We start from the raw sequence: 20,499 nt of genomic DNA, 5'->3' as shown, positions 1-20,499 counted from the left end.
AGTGATGGATAAGAATCCAAACATCTGAAGAGCCTAAAGTTTCATGGCAATACAAGGAATAACTGGCATTGCCGTCCCTCGAGCCATGTGGTTAGAATAGAAAAACAAACAGGTAAAATGACGGTACACTGAAACAAAAAAAAAACCAAAAAAAATATTTTTAATTAATTAATCATAATTAATCTGAGCACAAAAAGTTAGGCCTGCACGCTTTTCTGGCGTGCTAAATTAAAAAAAAAAAAAATCAATCAGTCAACTGGTAAACAGCCTGACAGAATCATTTTGCATGCAATTGATATTTGACCCTGTTCATCACATTATTTTCCATTTCCTCTTCACCACATCACACTGCTCTCAATTTAGCAACTTCATTTTGCACAGATGCCACTGCCCACATTGTTATCACGTTCTCTTTATTTTCAATGAACACTGGGTTAAGCATAAGAAATAGCATGTGTTTCTTTGTCAGAATATGTCTTTAAATTTCCAAATACAGCACATACATCCTGTTCCTCTTGGGTGTGTTATTTCCTGTGTCAGTTTGACAGATGTAAGTGTATTTCACGGAGCCATAAACTCTGCGTCTTCTCTTGTGGAGTTTTATCCTTTGAAGCATGGGGAGCAGGGTGGACTTGTTACTGTGGGCCTGGATCGTCCTGGACTCGGGGGTGTGCTCAGTCGTACTGCCAGAAATCACAGATGGGAAGTTCATTGATGAATGTGTGAGGGAACACAACAGGGCACGGTCATCTGTCAATCCACCTGCAAGTGACATGCTGCACATGGTAGGCAGAACAACCCCTTTGATTTCTCACTATTTATTCTTCTTACCATCTTAAACGAGAATTACCACCACCGTGTATCCTCCCGCCGACAACCCAACTTGCATTAAACATCATCACAATCTCCCCTTCCTCAGCTACAGCACTGAATAATGGACAGAAGTGTTTTTGCAGAACATTTTGACATTGTCACAGTAAAGTTGACCTTTGACCTTTTGGATAAAAAAATCAAAGTCATCACTTCATTGTATCCTTATAGACATTTGAGTTTAATTGTGTCATAATTAGTGAATGAATTTGTAAGTTATTGTTTTGTGAGGTCACAGTGTGACAGAATGAAATGAAATGTCCTCTTAGTGTTCCTGCTATATTGCATTCACAAGAACATGAGCTCACAGTGACCTTTGACCTTTGACCACCAAAATCTAATTAGTTCGTCCTTGAGTCCAAGTGAGTGTTTGTGTCAAATGTGAAGAAGTTCTGTCAAGGACTACTGAAATATCGCATCCATGAGAATAGGACAGACAACCTGAAAACAATACGCCTTTGGCCCTGGCTGTCGCCGGCACAGAAGCATAAAAATCAACACTAACCTGTTCACAGAGAGGCCTGTGGACTCGTTTTTGGAAATACACTCTGCTGTTCAACTTTCCTTTGTTATTTACACTTTTGTGAGCATCCCAAAGTAAATCCCATTCGCTTCCATCATATTGGTATGGTAGAGACTGGACGAAATTTCAAAACCTGGACAAACAAAACCAAAACTCTTTGCACGGCTGGATGCCAAAAGGAGTAAGTGAGATAATATATTTGTCCTGTGAATGAAAACCAGTTCTTTTTTTTTTTAATGTGGGTGAAGCAATCATTTTAAAAACCTCAATTAAAAAAAAAAAAGATGGGCTCGTTATAAAGGGCTGTTGCTTCATATTTTCTGTCTCTGCTGCTCCAGACGTGGGACGAGGCCTTGGCCATTACTGCAAGAGCGTGGGCAAAGCACTGTGTGTTTGACCACAACCCTCGCCTCAAAGATGTCGGCAGAGTGCACCCCACTTTCTCGTCGGTGGGAGAGAACATATGGACGGGCAGCCCACCATCATCATTTGATGCCACAAAAGCCATAAAAAGATGGGTGGATGAAAAAGCATACTACAACTATGAAAGGAACAATTGCAGTAAAGTCTGTGGCCACTACACGCAGGCATGTGCACTTTTTTTTTTTTACTGTTAATGAAAATGTGCTTATTCTCCGCTTTTCCCTCTTTGTTTTGAAATCGCAAAAGCTTTAAGAGCGGAGGGTCAATAAAAAAAGAGGAACCTTTAAACTTGCACAGTTTAACACTTTTGTTGTTTCCAGGTCGTTTGGGGAAGCAGCTACAAGGTTGGCTGTGCCGCTGAGCTGTGCCCAAATGGTGTCAAAGACTTCAGTGACAGAGAGGGCGTCGTTTTTGTCTGCAACTATGCTACAGCGTAAGTTGAACACATCAACAAATAAGACCTACGGCTCTGAGTTTATGACTCAGAGTTGTCGGTGAACTGATGATAAAACTGATGATATACAAAGGTGTCACAAGGGGAGGCCCGAAGATCTCCAAAAGTGATGCTTCGATATTTCAGGTCACTTTAAGTCATGATGTGAAAAACAGGAAGTGGTATAAAACCATATGTATCCACCACATCCCCCAACAAGGTTCAGTCAACCATTCAGTGAGTCTGGCTCAACCAATCACATACACATACTAAACCCAACAATGACTGTGTCCTACTAACAATTGCTTTATAAAACCTGATATATCTTAATCAGCTGTATCACAGAGCTCCAGTGCTGTCCTTTATTGTGACTCAGTCCCACACACACCATCCTGCTGCTGTAAATAGTACAGCACTAAATATCTAATAATCCACTGTTGAAAATAGTCCAACAAACGTAGGATTTACACCCTTGGGGGCCCCAAACATTGTTAGTTTTGGTCTTTTCACTGACTTTATTGACACTAAGAAACATAGAATGATGCAAATCTTTTCCTTTAAGCTTCATTTTTTAGATCACTACATCTCAAAGCAAACACACCACAGGTACCTGAAATTTCTATGTTGGAAAAATGATGTAACACCAACAGTAAGGAGATAAGAAGCTGAAAGGTTCAGGGCAAAGATGAGCCCAGAATGAACAAACATCTGCTACCTGCCACATGGGAGAGTGATTCAACTGGTGGTTTCTTGTGCAGGGGTAACTTCAACAACAGGAGACCATATGAAACTAAAGGGGCAGCCTGCTCTGGATGTGAAGGCACCTGTGGGGACAGTCTCTGCCGTGAGTATTCAGTCCCATTTCTGCTGATGCAAACAATCCTTCCTTTCCTTTAGATTCAGTCTTTAAAAAAAAGAAAACACTAAAACTCTGGACTACTTTTGTCATTTTTCACCTAAAAAAAAAAAAAGTTGTGGTTGCATTGCATTCGCATTGTTACCTACACTGGTTTTTAACAAGTCACTTTACAAAAGCCTGAGAAAAGACTGAGACATTTTTTCCCTAAAAATCATGAGTTATCTGCTCAAGTGGAGGGCAAAACAAGAAAAGCACAACTTGTGGTATTTCATTCATTTCTACCGTGTTAATGTTCTTGCAGGTGACCAAAAACGAGATTCACAGCAAAGTAAGTGTGACGCATTTAAACCAGAAAACACAGTTTGAAGCAGAGATATAATCCAGCACAGTTTGAAAATAAATGGAAATAAAATTGTTCCAACTTCTATTGTGTTTCCAGGCTACAGCTGGACCCCAGACTGGGACCCATCCCTGGCTGCCACATATACTGGTTCCAACTATGTGACCATTCTGGTTGTGCGGCCCATCGGCCTCATCTTCACCTTCATCACAGCATATGCAGTCCGCCACTATTACCCTGATGTCTTCTGCTATGAGTAGATCCTCTGTTTGGACCTGAACAACATGGACCTGTTCAGCCAGCGTTAAGATGAAGATGAGATCAGATCATCTTCGATTATTCAGTTCCTCTCAGCTCCAGCGACATTTTTTTAAAAACAAATGACTGAATGATTTTTGATTTTACTGCACGGCAGTAAGATTTAGGCTTTATTAAAAACAATAACTAACCCAAACTAAAATAAACTAAATTTATATAGAAAATGTCTTTAGTTTTTGTCTTTGTCACTTTATTTCATACATCAGCCTGATATTTTGGGTTGATATGAAATCTATCTTCCAGTTTTATAGCTGCGTCACTCCTCTCACTGTACCACCAGTACATGTGCACTTTAAAGGTCCAAAACATTCACTGTATTAATGATGTCTAGTAATTTATTGTTAATTAACTGCAACATTGTGCCAGTCCAGTTCACTGAGGAGTTCATTTTGAGTGTTTTTTCACGTTTTTCCCTCACACTGTCTCGACCTGGATCTCACACAGAAGCAGAGTTACACACATTTAGCATTTAAAGCTGCACCTTGTGTTGACTTTTTGCATGTTTGTGCCCATATTTACATTCATTTTATGTTCTGTTGTAGTTGCATTCTTCTGGTTAATGACACTAACACACTGACTGACACAAATCTTATATCACCGTCTTTTGAGTATGGTTGTTCATTTGTCCTCAGTGAATACTTTTTTCTGACCTGTCTGAATCTCGCCCCCGAAAAATCCCCCATATTACAAAAAAAACTAACTGAAGCTAATAAAGCTAAACTAAAACTGAGCATTTTCAAACAACAAAAACTAAACAAAGCTGCTTTAAAAACAAATTAAAACTAAACTGAAATTGAAAACAAAAAGTCAAAACGAAATAAAAATAAAAACGAATGAAAATCCAAAACTATCATAACCGTGGTACCAACACAAAGGTACAGCTCTGCAATGCAATTACTATGTACCTCTACAATGAAGGTGCTGGGCAAAATGTTGCAACTACATGTGATGTGGGCCAACGCTACAAATATAAGGTTGTATTCTGCATCTGATTCAGTCACACATCAGTGTTTTTTGAGGGAGAAAAATATATTTTTCAATATATAAATACTGATCATACAAAATCCGGACGATCTGAATCCATAGAAAGCGACAGACGGGAGGGAAATCTACTGCTGCTCAACACGCTTGGTCTCCAGATAGAGCAGAATATACAGCAGAAAACAAACAGGAGTTTGTTCAAAGGAGTAGTTCAATAAAAACATCCGGGGCAGCTTGTATTGGAATTGGTTTTGATCCACAGTCCGACGTCCCGTCTTCCCGCGCGCTTACAGAGTCTTTACTGTCACATTACAACAGCGGAGGCGTCAGTCTGTGGTTAGCCTTTGGTTTTGTTCTTCTTCTTCTTGTCTGTGGTGCTGGTGGGAGGAGCTGGGTTCACTGGTGGAGCCCCCAGTTTCTTGGTTTTGGCTTTTCTCACTTTGTCCTTGATGGCGTTGATGTCCAGCTTTCCGTCTGCAGGAGCTGTGACAAAGTCAACACGGGTGGGATGTGGGTTAGTTGTGTTATTACAGAGCACAGCTTCAGACGTATTTACTTTGTTTTGTCACGTCATTACCTTTACTGGTCTTCTTCATCAAAGGCTTCTCTTTAGGAGGAATGAAAGCTTTGTTCCGCTCTTCCTGCTTCTTGGTCAGAGCCTCTCCTTGTTTGACCTGAGAAAGAGGAAGAGTCACAGTCATCACTGCTCAGAATATGATGCAACTCTTTTAGTATTTACTCTGCAGATTTTGGAAATGTCAGATTTTTATAATGCTCCCTGGAATTAGATCATCAACTATCTGCTAGCTTCAAAGAGAAAAGAAGGCAAAGAAACAGAGATCACTTTAAAGTGATAGTTTGGTTCATTTTTGCAGTAGATTCAGATCAGTGCGGATCAGAAGCTGAGTGATGAGCTGCTGTGGACGGGGCCCAACCTCAAAAACGTATTTTAGCCACTTTAAAAAATGGCCACAGAAAAAAAACTAATCTAAAGTTGAAGTGTACCCTTTATTTTGAATATCCTCACCAGCCCTTTCCTTTAGAACTATATTCTCTCAACCATTAAACTACTGTATTCCTACACACATGTGCACCTACGGTACACACCGTATTACTCCGCAGATCAGCTGTTTGAGCCGGACAGAGCTAAGCGTAGCTTTGCTTGTACGTAGGAGTATGTTAGTTCAGCAGTCGAGAAAATGTAGTTCCAAAGGAAAGGGCTGTTTGACGGCAGATAAAGTGGTGAAAACATTCAACATATATCATAGACTGACAACTGACATTAGCTTTTTTTCTGTGTACATCTTATTGAAGAGTCTAAAACACAGTTTTGCAGATGTCCCCGTCCACAGCAGCTCATCACTCAGCTTCAGGACCGGTGTTCCTGCTGCTTCTCTAAACAGAATCTACTGCAGGTAACACACTGACCAGAGATAACTACATCACACGCCCCCACGTCGAATAACTCCAACTATCAGAAGTGTTTGTAGAAGTTTATGTCAGGAGAAGATCAGAGAGTAAAATCTCTACACTGTGTTTTTATAACAGACTCCGTGTCTGTCAGTTGGTCTGCACTGAAACATTAATCACTGCAAAGTCAAAAGCTTTAGAAACATTTCTCATGTTGTGATTGGTCGCACTGATGATATGTTCCCGTCATAGTTAAAACAGACTAACATTTAAAAACTGGACTAAATGTAGTTTAAAAGCGAGTTTGTGAATGACGGCTGCATATAGTCCTGATGTTGCTGGTGCTTTTCAACCACCAAGATCATGAGGCTGTTACTGAGTCAGACTATGATCTATCATAGATCTACAGACTTGTGACAGTGAAGCTGAATAACTGTATTTAAGCATTTAATGGATCAAACAGTTGGATTCCAGCAGTCAATCATCCATTAACACTAATCAAGTCAGCTGAATAATGAATAAAATGTAATCATGTTCACTTATCGACTCTTTCCTCCAACTGTCACTGTTTCTGTTTTGTTACTAATAAATGAGAATTGTCCCACACTGATGTTTCTGGCTCCACTGGAGGCTCTGCTCTTTATTTACTCACTGTCATGGGGAACTGTAGCATAATAACTCTGATCACCTGATTAAGATCAAAGTCTGTCAAACCCATTTTCTGGACCAGGCCCCTGGTCTGAGGACAGCTGGACTTGGCTGCTGTAGTATCGGTCATGTGAACCGTCGCTGTGACTGAATCAGACTCACCTTAATCTCCTCCATCTTCTTCCTCCTTTTCACACTTTCACGCAGGAAGAATTCTCCTGTGGCCAGCTCTTTGTCAACCTGCAAACATCAGTTACAATCAGTGTTAAAATAAGTTTGTTTTAAATGTCTCGATATACAGATTCGTCCTCAGCCTCAATAACAAGGAACTTTCCTTTAGGTTGCGTTATTAGTTAGTTACATTAAATTCCATCTTTTAATCATAACGACCTTTAAAATACCTGATGTGGTTTTTTTTTATAATACAACACAAAGTTTCTCTGACCAAGTGTGCATCACTAAAACTGTCCATAGACAATGTTGAGGCAGTTACACAGACATTTAGTTTGAAACAAACTTCTGCCGACCTTGCTCTCTGGCTGTGCTGGCGGGAACGGCGTGTACTCCTTCTTCACGCTCTTCTTCTTGGGCTCTTTGCGCTTGGCCAGGTTCTTGTGGCGGAACTTGGGCAGGAAGCGTTCCCAGCTCTGCACCCGCAGGTCGGGGTCTTTGGACAGCTCCCGTTTGATCATCAGCGTCTGAACAGTCAGAGGATGTAGAAACAGGTGGGGGTGGAGCGGGGGAAATAAAAGCAGGAAAAATATGACACATTGATGGTGATGCACTGTCACACTAAAGACCCCGTCTGCACTGAAAAGTAGTTTCTTTACTGCTGGCTCTCACTACTGAAGTGCTTTCATTTAGTGTGAATAGTAAGATTATTATTGGGAGCTTTGACACTTTAAGTATAACCAACTCTGCATTCATTTATCAACTTATCATCTTAAACTGTTTCTCAACCTCTTAAACTGTCAACTGATAAAACTGGTGCCGGGAGACATTTACAACCATTTCCTCTGACAGTAAAAAGCAGCAGGGAAACAGTTGGTACCAGGCTCTCCAGAAGTCTGCACTACGAAGCAGGATTTGAGGTTATCGAGGTCACTTCAGGTTTAACTCTGGGTTTTCAGTCGTACGACGGTGGTTCACTTGTGACCAGGGTAAATTACCATGGTAACTTATGCTGAACTCCTAACCTGCTCCGGTGCAGGTTTACTAAGAGGATCAGATCGAAACCTGTCAAGAGCCAAACTACTGACCAATCAGATCACTGGAGGAACAGAGTCAGCTTTCCTACAAGATCCTGACAGGGACAAAAGAGTTTACAATAAAGTGATCAATAATAACCAGCACCAGATATAGAAAATTATAAAAAAAAGCAGTGGAATAGTTTTGCTGTTTGAGTCTTTCCATGTGTCCACTCTGGTTTTAAAACAAAGCTTCTAAAAAATGGGTTTATCACACTAAATAAATAAACAACTATTAGAGCTTCATTTTAATTGAACAGATATTCTTTAATCCGACAGGAAAACAGGCCTGAAAACATTAATTCATTTGTTTCTGAAGTTTAAAAAAAAAAAAAACTCAGTTGATGCTTTATAATTCAGTAGTTTGTTTGTGAGCATAAAGATCAAGAGTGAAGAGGTTAGACTTAATGTAAAATACTGAAGATGAACAGTGTCTCTGTGCATCATGCAGTCTACCTGCAGCAAGACTCTATTCTCTAGCAGCTCAGTGCTGTTTGTAGAGACTGTTCACTAACTGTACCTCAGACTGATGATCCTAACCTGTGTCATTTATCAAACATGTCAGACACTATGGCTGCTCCACAGTGTTGCTGAAACAGATTTAAAAAGATTGTGTCTGGCTCAGATTGTTAGTCATTAAACTAGGACCTGAAACAGAACAAGTGCCTCTGTCATGCCCTCAGCTCCAGGTTGAGCCAACCTTGGCGTCCAAACCCAGAGAGATTCAGTTCAGTCAGGAGATCGAGAACAAGGATGGAAAACATCTTCATTGGGCAAGAAGCATTCTGTCCAGTACTACAGCTGTGGACTGACACAAACCTCCAACCAGCCAGGTTTCTGTCATTTCCAACGTACCTTAATGTTGTAGATGGGGTGGATGTTCTTCATTGTGTCCATCACCACTTTGCGTACCTGCACAACAGAGGAGACATAAAAAAAAATCAAATGCTTACGGTGGCCCTGAGAGCTCAACACATGAGAACGAGAAGAAAAACAACCAAATACAGAAACGTGCTGCAAGTAGCACAGACGACAACAGAGGTGCTTCCAGTGTTTCTTTGAGAATGTGCATAAAAACATGTGGATGGACTCCGACCTGCAGGCTGTGCACTTTGACGCTGAGTAATACAACAAGCGCGCAACCTCGCCTGGTGAGATAGCCAGTTAGCCAGATAGCATGTGTAGCTTTGTTAGCTAAATAAAGATAAGTTAATATAAGATAAGACTTAAAATGTCTCTGACAACACAATAAAAACATAATCTGTGTCTGACATTTAAAGCAGTGGCTCGATAGTTGATTCATAAATTTGATTTTAACAACATTTTTGTTCTAGCTGAGTGGTTCTCAAAGTGAGGTCCGGGGACGCCGAGGGGCCCTTGAGGGCGTTCGTGGGTGTCCCCAGAAAAAAGGGGAATCATTTACTTTCTCTACAGTTCCATCCATAAATAACACAGTGACAGAATGTGTGACTATTTCGGTCAAACACCTTCTGTAATAAAACATCTCAAAGCAAAAATCTTAGCAGATGGGGTCTGTGGTCTAATTTGTCTCAGTTTCTTGATGTGAAAAAGTTTGAGAACCACTGTTGTAGCTAACAGGAGCTAACCAGTTGTTGTATAATAATAATGAACTGAGTTTTAATCATTTCTTATTATTGTTTAATTCATACATTTTACATAATTTATGAATTAGTTCATAATCATTTATTTATTTCGTTCTGGACTTTTTGGGCCTCTGTACCCACGAGCTCTTCTCTCTTTGCTGCCGGCTCCTGTTGCTATTTGCTGCTGCAAACACCCACATGTCCCAACAGGGCTCATTAGGGTTTGGCCTCACCTCTATCTGAGCTCAACAGAGCCTAATTAAACCTGAGGGGAGTTTGTAACACACACACACACACACACACACACACACACACACACACACACACACACACACACACACACACACACAGTGTTCTGAGATGTTAATGAAATATTTTCATAAGTTCATTTTTCAACTTGTGGTCACTCTTGGTTCATGATCACCTGCTGCCTCTGTGTCTCTGAAGTTCTTACCTCCTTCAGGCCGTTGTAGGGCCCCAGGGCCGACACCGTGTTGCCCTGCACCATCACATAGCAGTTGGTTAACAGCTCTAACGCCTGGAGAGAAGAGACAGGACGGTCCATTAACAGTGTTACATTGTTCCACAAGCACTCGGATACCGTGGCTGATCAGAGGCAATGCTGCCACCCGGAGGCATTTACAACAAAATGCAGCATCACGACGACAGACACCGACACGGTCCGGTGAACAAACCCAGTAAACACAACACTGAGGCTTTGTTCCCTCCACCAAGGACATTATGTTTTTACTGGGTCTGTTTGTTTGTCAGCAGGATTACACAAAGAGTGCTGAAGGAAGTCGCACTGACCCTGGTGGAGGGACGGGCTGCAGCAGATCTGCATCATTTACCAACAATCTTCTTTCTTTCTATGAATTTTCTGGTGTATGTTGTTTGACATTACTGGAGGTCTGCACAGTTCAGTTCAGATTCATTTCTCTCAATTTATTTGGGTTTAAAATTTATGATGATTCAGAAAGCTCACCTTTAGGGTGGAGCCCTTGGGGCCGATCAGCCGCTGTCTTCTCTTCACAAATCGCTCTCTGTTCCTAACCAGGGTCCCGATTTTGATGATGTCACACGCCATGTCATCCTGTAATATCCGCACAGCCTGGAAGAAAAAAAACACAGTATGAACAGGCAGTTAGATAACCTGATAATCAGAAACCACCACTGATGCTACTGCGGTCGTCAAGCACCAAGAATCTGTCAAAGAAAAGCAGCACAAAACCAAATCTATACATGCCATGCGCTGCGTAATATCCAGGGGAAGTATGAACAAGAGAGTCAACCGACAGCAGTGTCCTCCTGTATGTGAGCACAGAGATCAGTACCTGTTCAAATGGGACACTCCTGGCCAGCAGCTTGATGAGATCTCTGGCTCTGACGATGGCGTACGGGTCAAAGGTTTTCTTAGTGGTGCAGACCGTAATGCTGCCCTCTATCAGGTCCAGAGAGGCTTTTATGTTCTGAGAGAAACATAAATCAACATCACACAGGACTGAAACAACATGAAACAAACACACAACCAATACCTGAACTACACACAGTACAGGCCTGCAACGGACTCTGAGGAGGACAGAGGGTACTGACATAATCCTCCCAGGTTCAGGTCTGTTTTTATTTCCACACCCACACGTGGTGAGGTCAGGATTAAAATATAAACATTATTAAAGGTTAAATGTTACTTTTCAGACTTAATTTCAATATCTTAACTAAATTGATTTCAAAGACTTTTGAAACATTTGTCTGAGTCCTCCTTCATCCCGCATGGCTCAAAAACTAGAATTTAAATATCTTTAACTTTTGTTGAGTAAAACTTAAGTCAACAATAATCACATGACTTAGATCAGACTAAAATATTATTCATCGATCGGCATAAGCGACCAAAGAAATCAAATTCTTAGTGCATGTAAAGGCATTTTGTCCAATACAACTGATTTCGTTTCTGAAGGTTTGTGGTCTGTCTTCATCTCATAGTGGTTGAGGGAAAACTCAGACTCAGTGAACTTACTGCCTCTCCACAAGCCTTCTCCACTAGCGGCCAGCACTCTTTCAGGTAGGCTTCTCTGTACTTGGGGAAGAGGGTGGCGAAGCTGCTCTCCTCCAGGAGACCACGGGGGTTGTCGTCTCTGGTGAACCCCGGCTCCTTCCATCCATCGGGAACAGTCAGGAGATCAGATTCATCCACTGTAAGACACAGACATCAGAACCATCCTCCCTGTGACTCAGACACTGTGTCCTCCATAATAATGTCAGCAGCATTAATCAATACACTAGATTGTAGGTCCTGAGAATCCAGCACCTTGTTATACTGCACTGCGGTCATTCAGTACAGAGCACTGCAGCTTTCAGACAAAGACTTGAGAAGATTTGGAGGTGATTGATTTAAAGCAGTTATTGTGCACATGGTCCATGTTTACTTTTTGAAATGCTAACACCAACAATAACCACAAAGCCGAACAACCTGGAGAGTCTAAACTGTTTATTTCCTGTCGTTTACTTTCGGGATTAATTGATAAAAACATGCAGCAGATGTTTAGACAGCTCGCTCGTTTGTTAGCTTAACGTGCACTCCTGCGTGCTTTCCAACCCACATGACAACAAACAAATTAGCCGACAATATTCAGCCACGTCTCACAGAGAATATATGTCTCGGTGTCAGTTAAGTGCCTCCACCTCAGAAGAATCAATAACTCACCTTGGTTTTTAGTCTTTTTCGATTTTTTCCCTGTTTGTGCTTCACTCACGCCGTCTCCCGTCGTGGAGGACGCCATTATTGCCCGGAAGTGACGCACAGACGTTCTTCTTCGTGTGACTTTGCGTTGCATGGTTGGTACTCAACTACTGCACCGCATTGCTGCCACCTATTGATGTATTATAATTATAAAACACTATAATATGTATTATCATCATGAGTTATAATACATTCTAATGTATTATAATACATTATAATACAAACAATTGCTCAGGATTTCATTATAACAAGATTTCTTTTAGGAACATGTACAGATGCTAATGAAAGTAGGATTTTAAAGGTTGTGAGTTTTCCACAAAATACTCAACACAAACGTGTTAACCTGATACTTCAGATACAATAATTATAAGTATTTGTCACTTTATTGATATTTATTCAATAAAATGTTATATTTTATTCCCGTTATGATGGTCAGCACAGCCCAACACCAATGATAATATACATTTCAGTCTTTGACAGCACTGCAGTGAGCTATATAGACCTACATTTTTTATCATTTATTTGTTCTATGCTTTAATTTCAGAAACAACATGTACATTTCAGTAACTACTGGAAAAACAGAGGTGCTCTTTTTGATCTTTAGTGTATATTCCATGATTTCAGTCTTGCTATTCTATGCCTATGAAATAGTCCTTTACCACTACTTGTACATTTCCCCTAATGATCGATAAATATACATATATAAAAACAAAAAAGGAAATTAATAAATAAAAAATCCTAACAAAAAGAATCATCTCCATCAAAATAATAATTGCGGTGCCATCTGCATGATCCTGTTGTGTAATTTTCAAATTGCTGCGAGCTTACTGCTCTTCTCTCGTTGAGCTTTACTGTTTCATGTGGAGTGCTACGACTGCATCCACCTACTGGAGGTTATTCATGAGAAGAAAAAAAAAAAAAAAAAAGTTAAATAAATATAATTTTCATAAGAATTCTGTCATTTCTGCCTTGTATAGCAGTGAACTGTCTGAAGTACTGACATAAGACATTTATAAATGATGTTTGAAGCATTTTATTGCAGCCGTTCATAGTAAGTCATGATTGCTTTGGCTGCACTCACTGAGAGTACGGTCACTCCCAAGAAGCCTATTGATCCGGCCACAATGCAGATCATTGTCATGTGCTCTGCCCCTGCGAAAGAGATGGAGACAAGTGATTTAACCAAGTCTGTATTCAGATTGCACATAGATACCTGACAGTGAGATGTTTGTTAGGAATTATAATAATAACCAAACTGTATGAGAGAGATTTGGGTTTTTATCAGGATACGATACACTAATTTAAATCAAATAATAATGATCATCTAAAGATACAAAAATCAGTGATAGATTGCATCAAGAAATATTATTCTTAACTTAAAATGATTTTTTTTTTTTTTTTTTATTTAAAAAAAGCATTATTTGAATCAAACTAAAACATACAATGATCGAAATATATAATAAGAGAAAAAGCAAAGGAAGTTACTCTTGTTCCAACTTTTGCTGAGTGGAAAAAATTCTCACAAACCACAATAAATTGTGTGGACATTCATAACCCAAAAACAAAGTGTTCTGGACACACAGACTCACAGTAAGACGGTTGGACTCCTGACTTCACTCTCGTGTTGACCACCAGGGGTCCAGCAGACACTACAGCAGCACGTTTCCCCTCTCTGTCCACAGGGTTCACTGACCTCTTGGGGCGCTGCTGGCTGCTGCAATTCTGCAACACAACCAACAAGCAAAAAGGAGGAACTTAGGATATTTAAAGCAGGGAACGGGTTGGCAGGAGGACATTAAAACACAAAATGGACTAAACCACACAGTATCACATAATCCTATCATATGACCAGGAACTCTGACAAGAATTGAGGCAGTGTAATGTTTCTCCCCTTCTGAGCAAAGATTGCTTAGCCTGTCAGAACATGCAAAACACCAACAAATTTCATCTAAATTATGTGACAATAACATGATTTTTGTCTTTGGATAACAAAAGAAGATAACAGCTACAGATCTTTGAGAGATTTGCTGGAGTTAATCCGAAAAGTCACGGTCACGAGAAGTCACGTTGCTGTCTCCAGGTAATGATACTGGAACTGTTCAGCTTGACCTCACTTACACCTGGCATTCACATGTGATCTGTACCAGGACATCCTGTCTTGATAAAGACGTGCGTTAATGTAGGTGTAAATGCACCCAGAATGCATTGTGACTGAAAAGTAATAAGATAGTTCACACCACATCTAGGAGGTGGTGGCATTTTCTTCTAGACTGTAAGTAAACAGCTGTTAACGCTAACGTTAGCTATATAGAGATAGCAAATCTTAAAAATAGCTTCTTTAATACAAGGTGTAAATGCAAAGACTTGTGGATTGGATACCCAAATACAGATGTTACACGTCACATATTAATACCAGGTGCCAATATGTTAATGAGACAATTGCACATCATTACTGGATCTAATGACCCCTCAAGTTTACCTTGGTACAGTCTTGATCATGCCCACATATGTTGGCCAGGCAGTGAATATAGAGGGGCATCCCTTTGGGCATGGTGAACATCTGAATGGAAAACCTGCTCCTCTGCGCCCGGCCGTTAACAGAGAGCCAGTGGAACGTGTTGTCAACAGGACAGCTTGGGCAAAGAGAGGGTCACATTCATTATCACTGTCAACCATCGCAGCTAAAGCTGTTAAAATATAATACTCACTATAAAGCAACTTAAAAAGGTTTAACTTGAGCTTTGGGTCACCACCTTACAGTTTACAAAAGCAAACACTCTTCACACTGAACTGACGAGTCAGTCCATCAGAGTCACATTTTAAGAATACCCATCCTGCAGAAGAACACCCTGGACAGTGTCCTGTGGGTCGGTGCTCTCAGTGGCCCAGCATGACTCCACCTGCAGCAGCACGTCTGAAGCAAAAGAGTTGTCAGTCTGCAGGTCCACCTGGAGGAACAGCGCGTCTTCAAGACTTAGGGTTATGGCATCCCTGTAACTGTGGGTGTACGACGCGTCACTGTACAGGCCCATGGTCAGGACCAGCTGCAGGGATGAGTTGAACTCCACCAGGGAGAGGGAGGAGAGCCTGCAACACAAGACGGGAAGAATTTGTGTTGTAAAAGAATCACAGTGAATCCTCATTTCTCACATGCTGGTCCTCAAACAAATCTCTGGTTCTGATGTATGTCCTGGAATATGTAACATGATTTGTCTCACCACTCCATGTCCATGCTAACTTGAGCGTTGCGAACATAATGCCGAGGGTAGACGCACTTCCAGATGACTTTTAGATCCCGCCGGCTGATGGTATGCTCTTTGGTCAAGGTCACAATCAAAGTGTTTTGGAATTCGATGTGGGTTTTGTTTACCTAGAAAACAAGACACACACACACACACGTCAGATGCTGCATTGGACCTTGTCAGCTCCTGGTGGCAGCAGACTCCACAGTTCTCTGGAACTGTTCAGAGAGGATGAAGAATTTGATTATCCACAAGTCTTGTTAATATAATTGCACCAAAACACACAATACTCTGATACTCTGACCCTGGAAGGGAAAATGAGTAAGTAGCCTGTTGATAACTTTCCTCCTTCAAAGAGAAATGGCTTGAGTTCATCATATGGCATTTGAGAAAAATGATTTCAGTCTCTTCTGCAATATAAACACAAACGGTAACATTTCAGATTTCTGACATTAGCAGTATAATAATAGTTTTAGCCATGCCTAGTGGTGTGGCTGTAGAAATGGAAATGCCAGTCTGATGGGTGAGTTTAGTGCAGGTATTAATGGTGCCCAAAGCATGACCCCTACTGACTTTGAGGATTTGCAAACATTTCATCCTGCAGCCTCAGCTGTACTTTCTGTTTAGTGCCAATAAGCAGATGTTAGCATGCTAACATTGTAAACTGAGATAGTAAACATGGTAAACATTAGACCTGCTTAACATAGGCAAGTTAGCATTGTCACTGTGAGTGTATTAGCATGCAGATATTAGCATTTAGCTCAAAGCACTGATTGGCACATTGACTCATTTGTTCATATGAAATACAAAAAAAAAAAAAAACTACATTACATACTATGTGACCCCGAGCATACGATCCAGTGATTCCTGTGAATTATATTGTAATGAATTAGTAGTTTTTCAAACACTGGACAAGGAGGTTTAACAATTCTTCTCCAGTAAGTTACAGATTGATGTATTTTTATTTCCTACTTGTAGGATTGTGAAGAATAAAAAAAAAATGTAAAAATCGGTTTAAAAATTGATTCAAATCCAACTTTCTCTGAATGACTCACTCATTGGCAGCTGTAACTTTCATTTCCACTCGTGAATGGCGCTTCTCAGAATCTGTCCATCACATAAACTGACCTTTTATAACCGTTAGCAAAGCGCAGTCACTCACCCGCCTCTCTGTTCCACATTCAGATGATTTTCGTGTCGTGCGAAAGTAATAGAACATCTCACTCTCATCCACGGCGCACCGTCCGTCATTCAACTTCACGTCAACCTTCCCACCGATGTAAGAGCTCAGGTAGGGTTTAGCTATTCCACCAGTCATCAGTCTGTCCAGACACTGGCTGTAAAGGCCTTTCTCTGTTTGAAAACAAGGCTTAGGGTTAGAGAGGCCAGGATCTCACTCAGTGCAGATACAGTTAGTGCAGTGGATGTATTATCACCTGTTGTCACTCATGTCTGTTCATTTGTTGGTTTGTTTGTTGGTGTCAACAGGATTACGCAAAAAGTAGTGAACTGAGTCACACCAAACTTGGTGGAGGGAGGGGGCAGCGGTCAGGGACGAACTCGTTACATTTTGGTGCCAATCCAGCTAAAGGGACAGATCCAGGAACATTCCTGAACATTGCGAGATTGGGTATTTTTCAACACTTTTGTTAATTTCTCAGGAAATAATGTTTGGACAATCTGGTGCAGATCCAGATAATAATCCGCATCTGACAGACGTGTAGGGTTGTTTGGCCTTGGCAGTTCTACTTTGAAGCTCATAATACAGAAACCCAATCTGTATTGTGTGAAATGGAAAAATTACCAACCATCTTTCTCCCAACAGAAAACAAAACATTTCAAGATTTCAGGAGAGCTGTTTCCCAAGATACCAAATTTCCAATTACAGCTCATTTAATTCAGGCTTTAAAGTTCTCTTAGAGTATACAGGTAGGTGTCCATGTGTAGTTTGATTATAAAGCAGGTCTAGGTTCTATATTAATACTGTGAAAGTATCAAAGCCTCAGTCCACAGAGAAATGCACACAGCCTGTAAAACCAGCCATCAGGACCTGTGATGTCACAACAAAGCAGTCACACTCGTATCAAACAATGTGAAGTCATGGACAAAATTTGCACATCTGCAAATCAGACTGTGAATTCATGCAATGAAAGTTGCAGATGATAGATAGATAGATAGATAGATAGATAGATAGATAGATAGATAGATAGATAGATAGATAGATAGATAGATAGATAGATAGATAGATGTGTTGTGAAATGGAGCTTACAAAAAGGTGTCACTGTACCGTTGCAGACTGGATGTGAAGCCCCTGCAGGCTGGATGACAGGACTCACATCATAGTAGCCGTGTTGGCACACACACATAAAGGAGCCCAGTGTGTTGATGCACAGAGAATTGCGGGGACACAGAGTGTGTTTTGAGGAAGCACACAGGTCGTGACCTAACATAACAAACAGCCGAAGCAAATACAACCCCACAAAACAGAAGATTATGAATGGACTAAAAGTATTATTGGTTAGACTGACAAGGACATAACTGCTGAGCTGCTTTTCACCATCACCTACCGTCCCAGTGAATGACCCCATCTGTAACTGTGACGTTGGTTGCATTCAGGGAGCCGATGTAATCCAGCAGATCTTCAGCAGTCAGGGGCACGTCCTCCTCAGTTTTGGAAGCATCAAAAGACATAAAGAGAATCTCTGTTTTGTCCGGCTCGTCTGCAGGCTCAAAGGCCGCCAGCTCGATGCGGGCCGGCTGATCAAAATCTTTCAGCAGCTCCTGCAGCTGAAAGACACAAACACACAAAGATATGAGGATTCAAGAACAACTAAAATAAACTAATTTTGGGGAAGAATTGCTGGGCTGAAATGTACAAATGATCTTTATCTTACTAAGACGAAAATCGGAAATTAAACGGTTCTGAACAAACAGATTAAATAAAGAACTTCAATGAAAGTGCCCACATACAGCTCTGCATTTCTAGAATGAAGTAAAGGGAGTGAACCTCACATACTGTCACATTTTGTTTTACTAATTTCAATTTCTCCTACACCCTAACAAAACAGCTGTGCTAGCAGCTCTGTGAGGCGGTAGCCTACTGGCTAAATGCTAATGTTAGCATGCTAATATGCTAAAAATGACAATATTGACATGCTGATGTTTAGCAGGAATAATGTTTGCAATGTTCAAAATTTTAGTTTAGTGTGTTTGCAGCTTATTAGCACTAAATACAAAGTAGAGCTGAGGCTGATGGGAATGTAATTTGATTTGCAGATATTCCGTCACAAACCAAAGTACTGATGAAAAGTCTAGAGATCACTGATGTTGCTATGATCCTATGGGGCCAGTGAATGTTTAGACATATTTTTATGGCAATCCATCCAATAGCTGTTGAGATATTTCAGTCCAGGTCAAAGCGGTACTGACTCCACAGAGCCACACTTAGTTTAATTGTAATTACCTTATGAGGATTGTAGAGAGTTTAATTGTAATACTATCTTGTCATATGATGAAGCTAACAGAATTTCCTCTCATCCTTTGTGACTTCCACTCAACGTATCAACAAAATCAAAACTTGACATTGGCTAGATTTCAGTCAAAAACTAATTAAAATATTTTAATTTTAAGATAATTTTGTCGCTACACGAATCCCACAAAAACTCAGGACTATTCTGTATAAACTGCACAAACTTGTATACAGGTTTAAAACTGGATCCGGGTCTGAGTCTGAACGTTCTCCCACCTTATCTTTGAAAATCTTCCCCATTCTGGCTCTTGGTTCAGACACGCCATCCAGCAGATCCTCAGGCAGTGACCAGGGCACAACCATAGTGAGACCCATGCTGGAAAAATCTAACTGCAGCTCTACAGTAGCCACAGAATGGAAACGAAGGTTCGGTTTCATCATGAAAGACTTCTGTTTACAACTTTCATGAAGTATTCATTGGATTGTGATGAAACTAGAGACCCTGAGACTGACCTAGGTCCTGAGGTCCTGCAGCCCTCACATGGAGCCCTGAAGATGAATTAGCTCCCTCAAACCACAGATGAGAACGTTCAGACTCCCACGGTCCGTCACATTGCGCCCACACGTCCAAGATGTAGGTCTTCCCTTCCTCCAGCCCCAGGAGACGCAGCGCGGGGTCTGTCACGTGGCTGCTCTGGACGGAGGTGCCGTTCTCCAAGGACAGCTCGTACAGGAAGGCCACGGCTGACTGCTGCATGCTGCGGGTTGTCCACAGGGCGGTGGAGTCGTTCGAGCGGTAGCTGAGCTCAGACACACCGTGAGGTCCTGGATACATACAGATTACAGATTTATATAAACTGTACACACAGACGTATACAAATACTGACAACAAAAACCTATAACTCACAAAGCAACAGATAATTTAATCTATTTATCTATATTATGCAGATGCAAACCAGCTAGTGTAGAGCTGAAGTGGACACTAAAAAGGCTCTGGACTGATGCCGATACTTGTCACTCTCCTCTACCTTTGACAGGAAGGGGCTGGATACTGCAGAAAACATATCACAACTTCCTTCTTAGTACCTTTGATGCTGAACAGAATGTAACTCAGCAGAACAAAGAAGGAGTATGCAGTATTAGTATCCATGGTGATGGATGTTTCCTGGTTCTGGTGGACAGTTGCAAGTGTGACCTATGTGTTACCTGTGATTTCAGACCCTCAGAATGAGCAGGAATTAGTTTAGAAAAGGGCCTGTCTCTGAATTTGGAGCATCAGTTTGGACATAAGCGACTTAAAGGCTCTGACCTGCACAGAAGCAGGTGGGCTTTCTGACTGACTATCACACCGGTGCTTTCATTTATCAGCCCTCTCCTCATTTCCTACATCTATCT

The 20,499-nt window shown here is 41.0% G+C and overlaps 2 protein-coding genes across 4 annotated transcripts; one reads left to right on the top strand and one right to left on the bottom strand.

Annotated features, from left to right (window-relative positions):
• Positions 1-516: 516 nt before the first annotated feature.
• On the top strand, positions 517-4,526 carry glipr1 (GLI pathogenesis related 1). 3 transcript variants are annotated; one of them, XM_022748989.1, is made up of 6 exons: positions 518-785; positions 1,732-1,980; positions 2,137-2,249; positions 3,008-3,093; positions 3,410-3,436; positions 3,548-4,526. In XM_022748989.1, exons 1-6 carry the CDS (start codon positions 615-617, stop codon positions 3,706-3,708), a joined length of 807 nt encoding a protein of 268 aa, XP_022604710.1. In that variant the 5' UTR covers positions 518-614; the 3' UTR covers positions 3,709-4,526. The 3 variants fall into 3 exon arrangements, with proteins under 3 accessions (XP_022604712.1, XP_022604711.1, XP_022604710.1); XM_022748991.1 differs by lacking the exon at positions 1,732-1,980 and having other exon boundaries at positions 517-785; XM_022748990.1 differs by lacking the exon at positions 3,410-3,436 and having other exon boundaries at positions 517-785.
• Positions 4,527-4,952: 426 nt separating this feature from the next.
• On the bottom strand, positions 4,953-12,437 carry krr1 (KRR1, small subunit processome component homolog). The gene is made up of 10 exons (XM_022748987.1): positions 12,358-12,437; positions 11,671-11,846; positions 10,991-11,125; positions 10,642-10,767; positions 10,111-10,194; positions 8,908-8,964; positions 7,333-7,503; positions 6,968-7,045; positions 5,325-5,421; positions 4,953-5,230 (listed from the first exon to the last, which is right to left on the bottom strand). Exons 1-10 carry the CDS (start codon positions 12,431-12,433, stop codon positions 5,085-5,087), a joined length of 1,146 nt encoding a protein of 381 aa, XP_022604708.1. The 5' UTR covers positions 12,434-12,437; the 3' UTR covers positions 4,953-5,084.
• Between the last annotated feature and the right edge of the window lie 8,062 nt (positions 12,438-20,499).

The sequence above is a fragment of the Seriola dumerili genome, unplaced genomic scaffold (assembly GCF_002260705.1).
Source record: "Seriola dumerili isolate Sdu_G_001 unplaced genomic scaffold, Sdu_1.0 BDQW01000138.1, whole genome shotgun sequence".
In the NCBI taxonomy this organism is placed as follows: domain Eukaryota; kingdom Metazoa; phylum Chordata; class Actinopteri; order Carangiformes; family Carangidae; genus Seriola; species Seriola dumerili.
Note: the sequence above shows the minus strand (reverse complement) of the source record. Positions and strands in the feature narration are given on the sequence as shown.

What these genes read in the sequence shown, in the direction of transcription:
- glipr1 (XM_022748989.1), top strand. Translation starts at nt 615, where the DNA reads ATGGGGAGCAGGGTGGACTTGTTACTGTGGGCCTGGATCGTCCTGGAC. An exon ending in TCTGTGGCCACTACACGCAG is followed by an intron (nt 1,981 to 2,136) that starts GCATGTGCACTT and finishes TGTTGTTTCCAG; the next exon opens with GTCGTTTGGGGAAGCAGCTA. An exon ending in GTCTGCAACTATGCTACAGC is followed by an intron (nt 2,250 to 3,007) that starts GTAAGTTGAACA and finishes TTTCTTGTGCAG; the next exon opens with GGGTAACTTCAACAACAGGA.
- krr1 (XM_022748987.1), bottom strand. Translation starts at nt 12,433, where the DNA reads ATGGCGTCCTCCACGACGGGAGACGGCGTGAGTGAAGCACAAACAGGG. An exon ending in CCAAGGGCTCCACCCTAAAG is followed by an intron (nt 10,195 to 10,641) that starts GTGAGCTTTCTG and finishes TCTTCTCTCCAG; the next exon opens with GCGTTAGAGCTGTTAACCAA. An exon ending in CCTACAACGGCCTGAAGGAG is followed by an intron (nt 8,965 to 10,110) that starts GTAAGAACTTCA and finishes TCTGTTGTGCAG; the next exon opens with GTACGCAAAGTGGTGATGGA.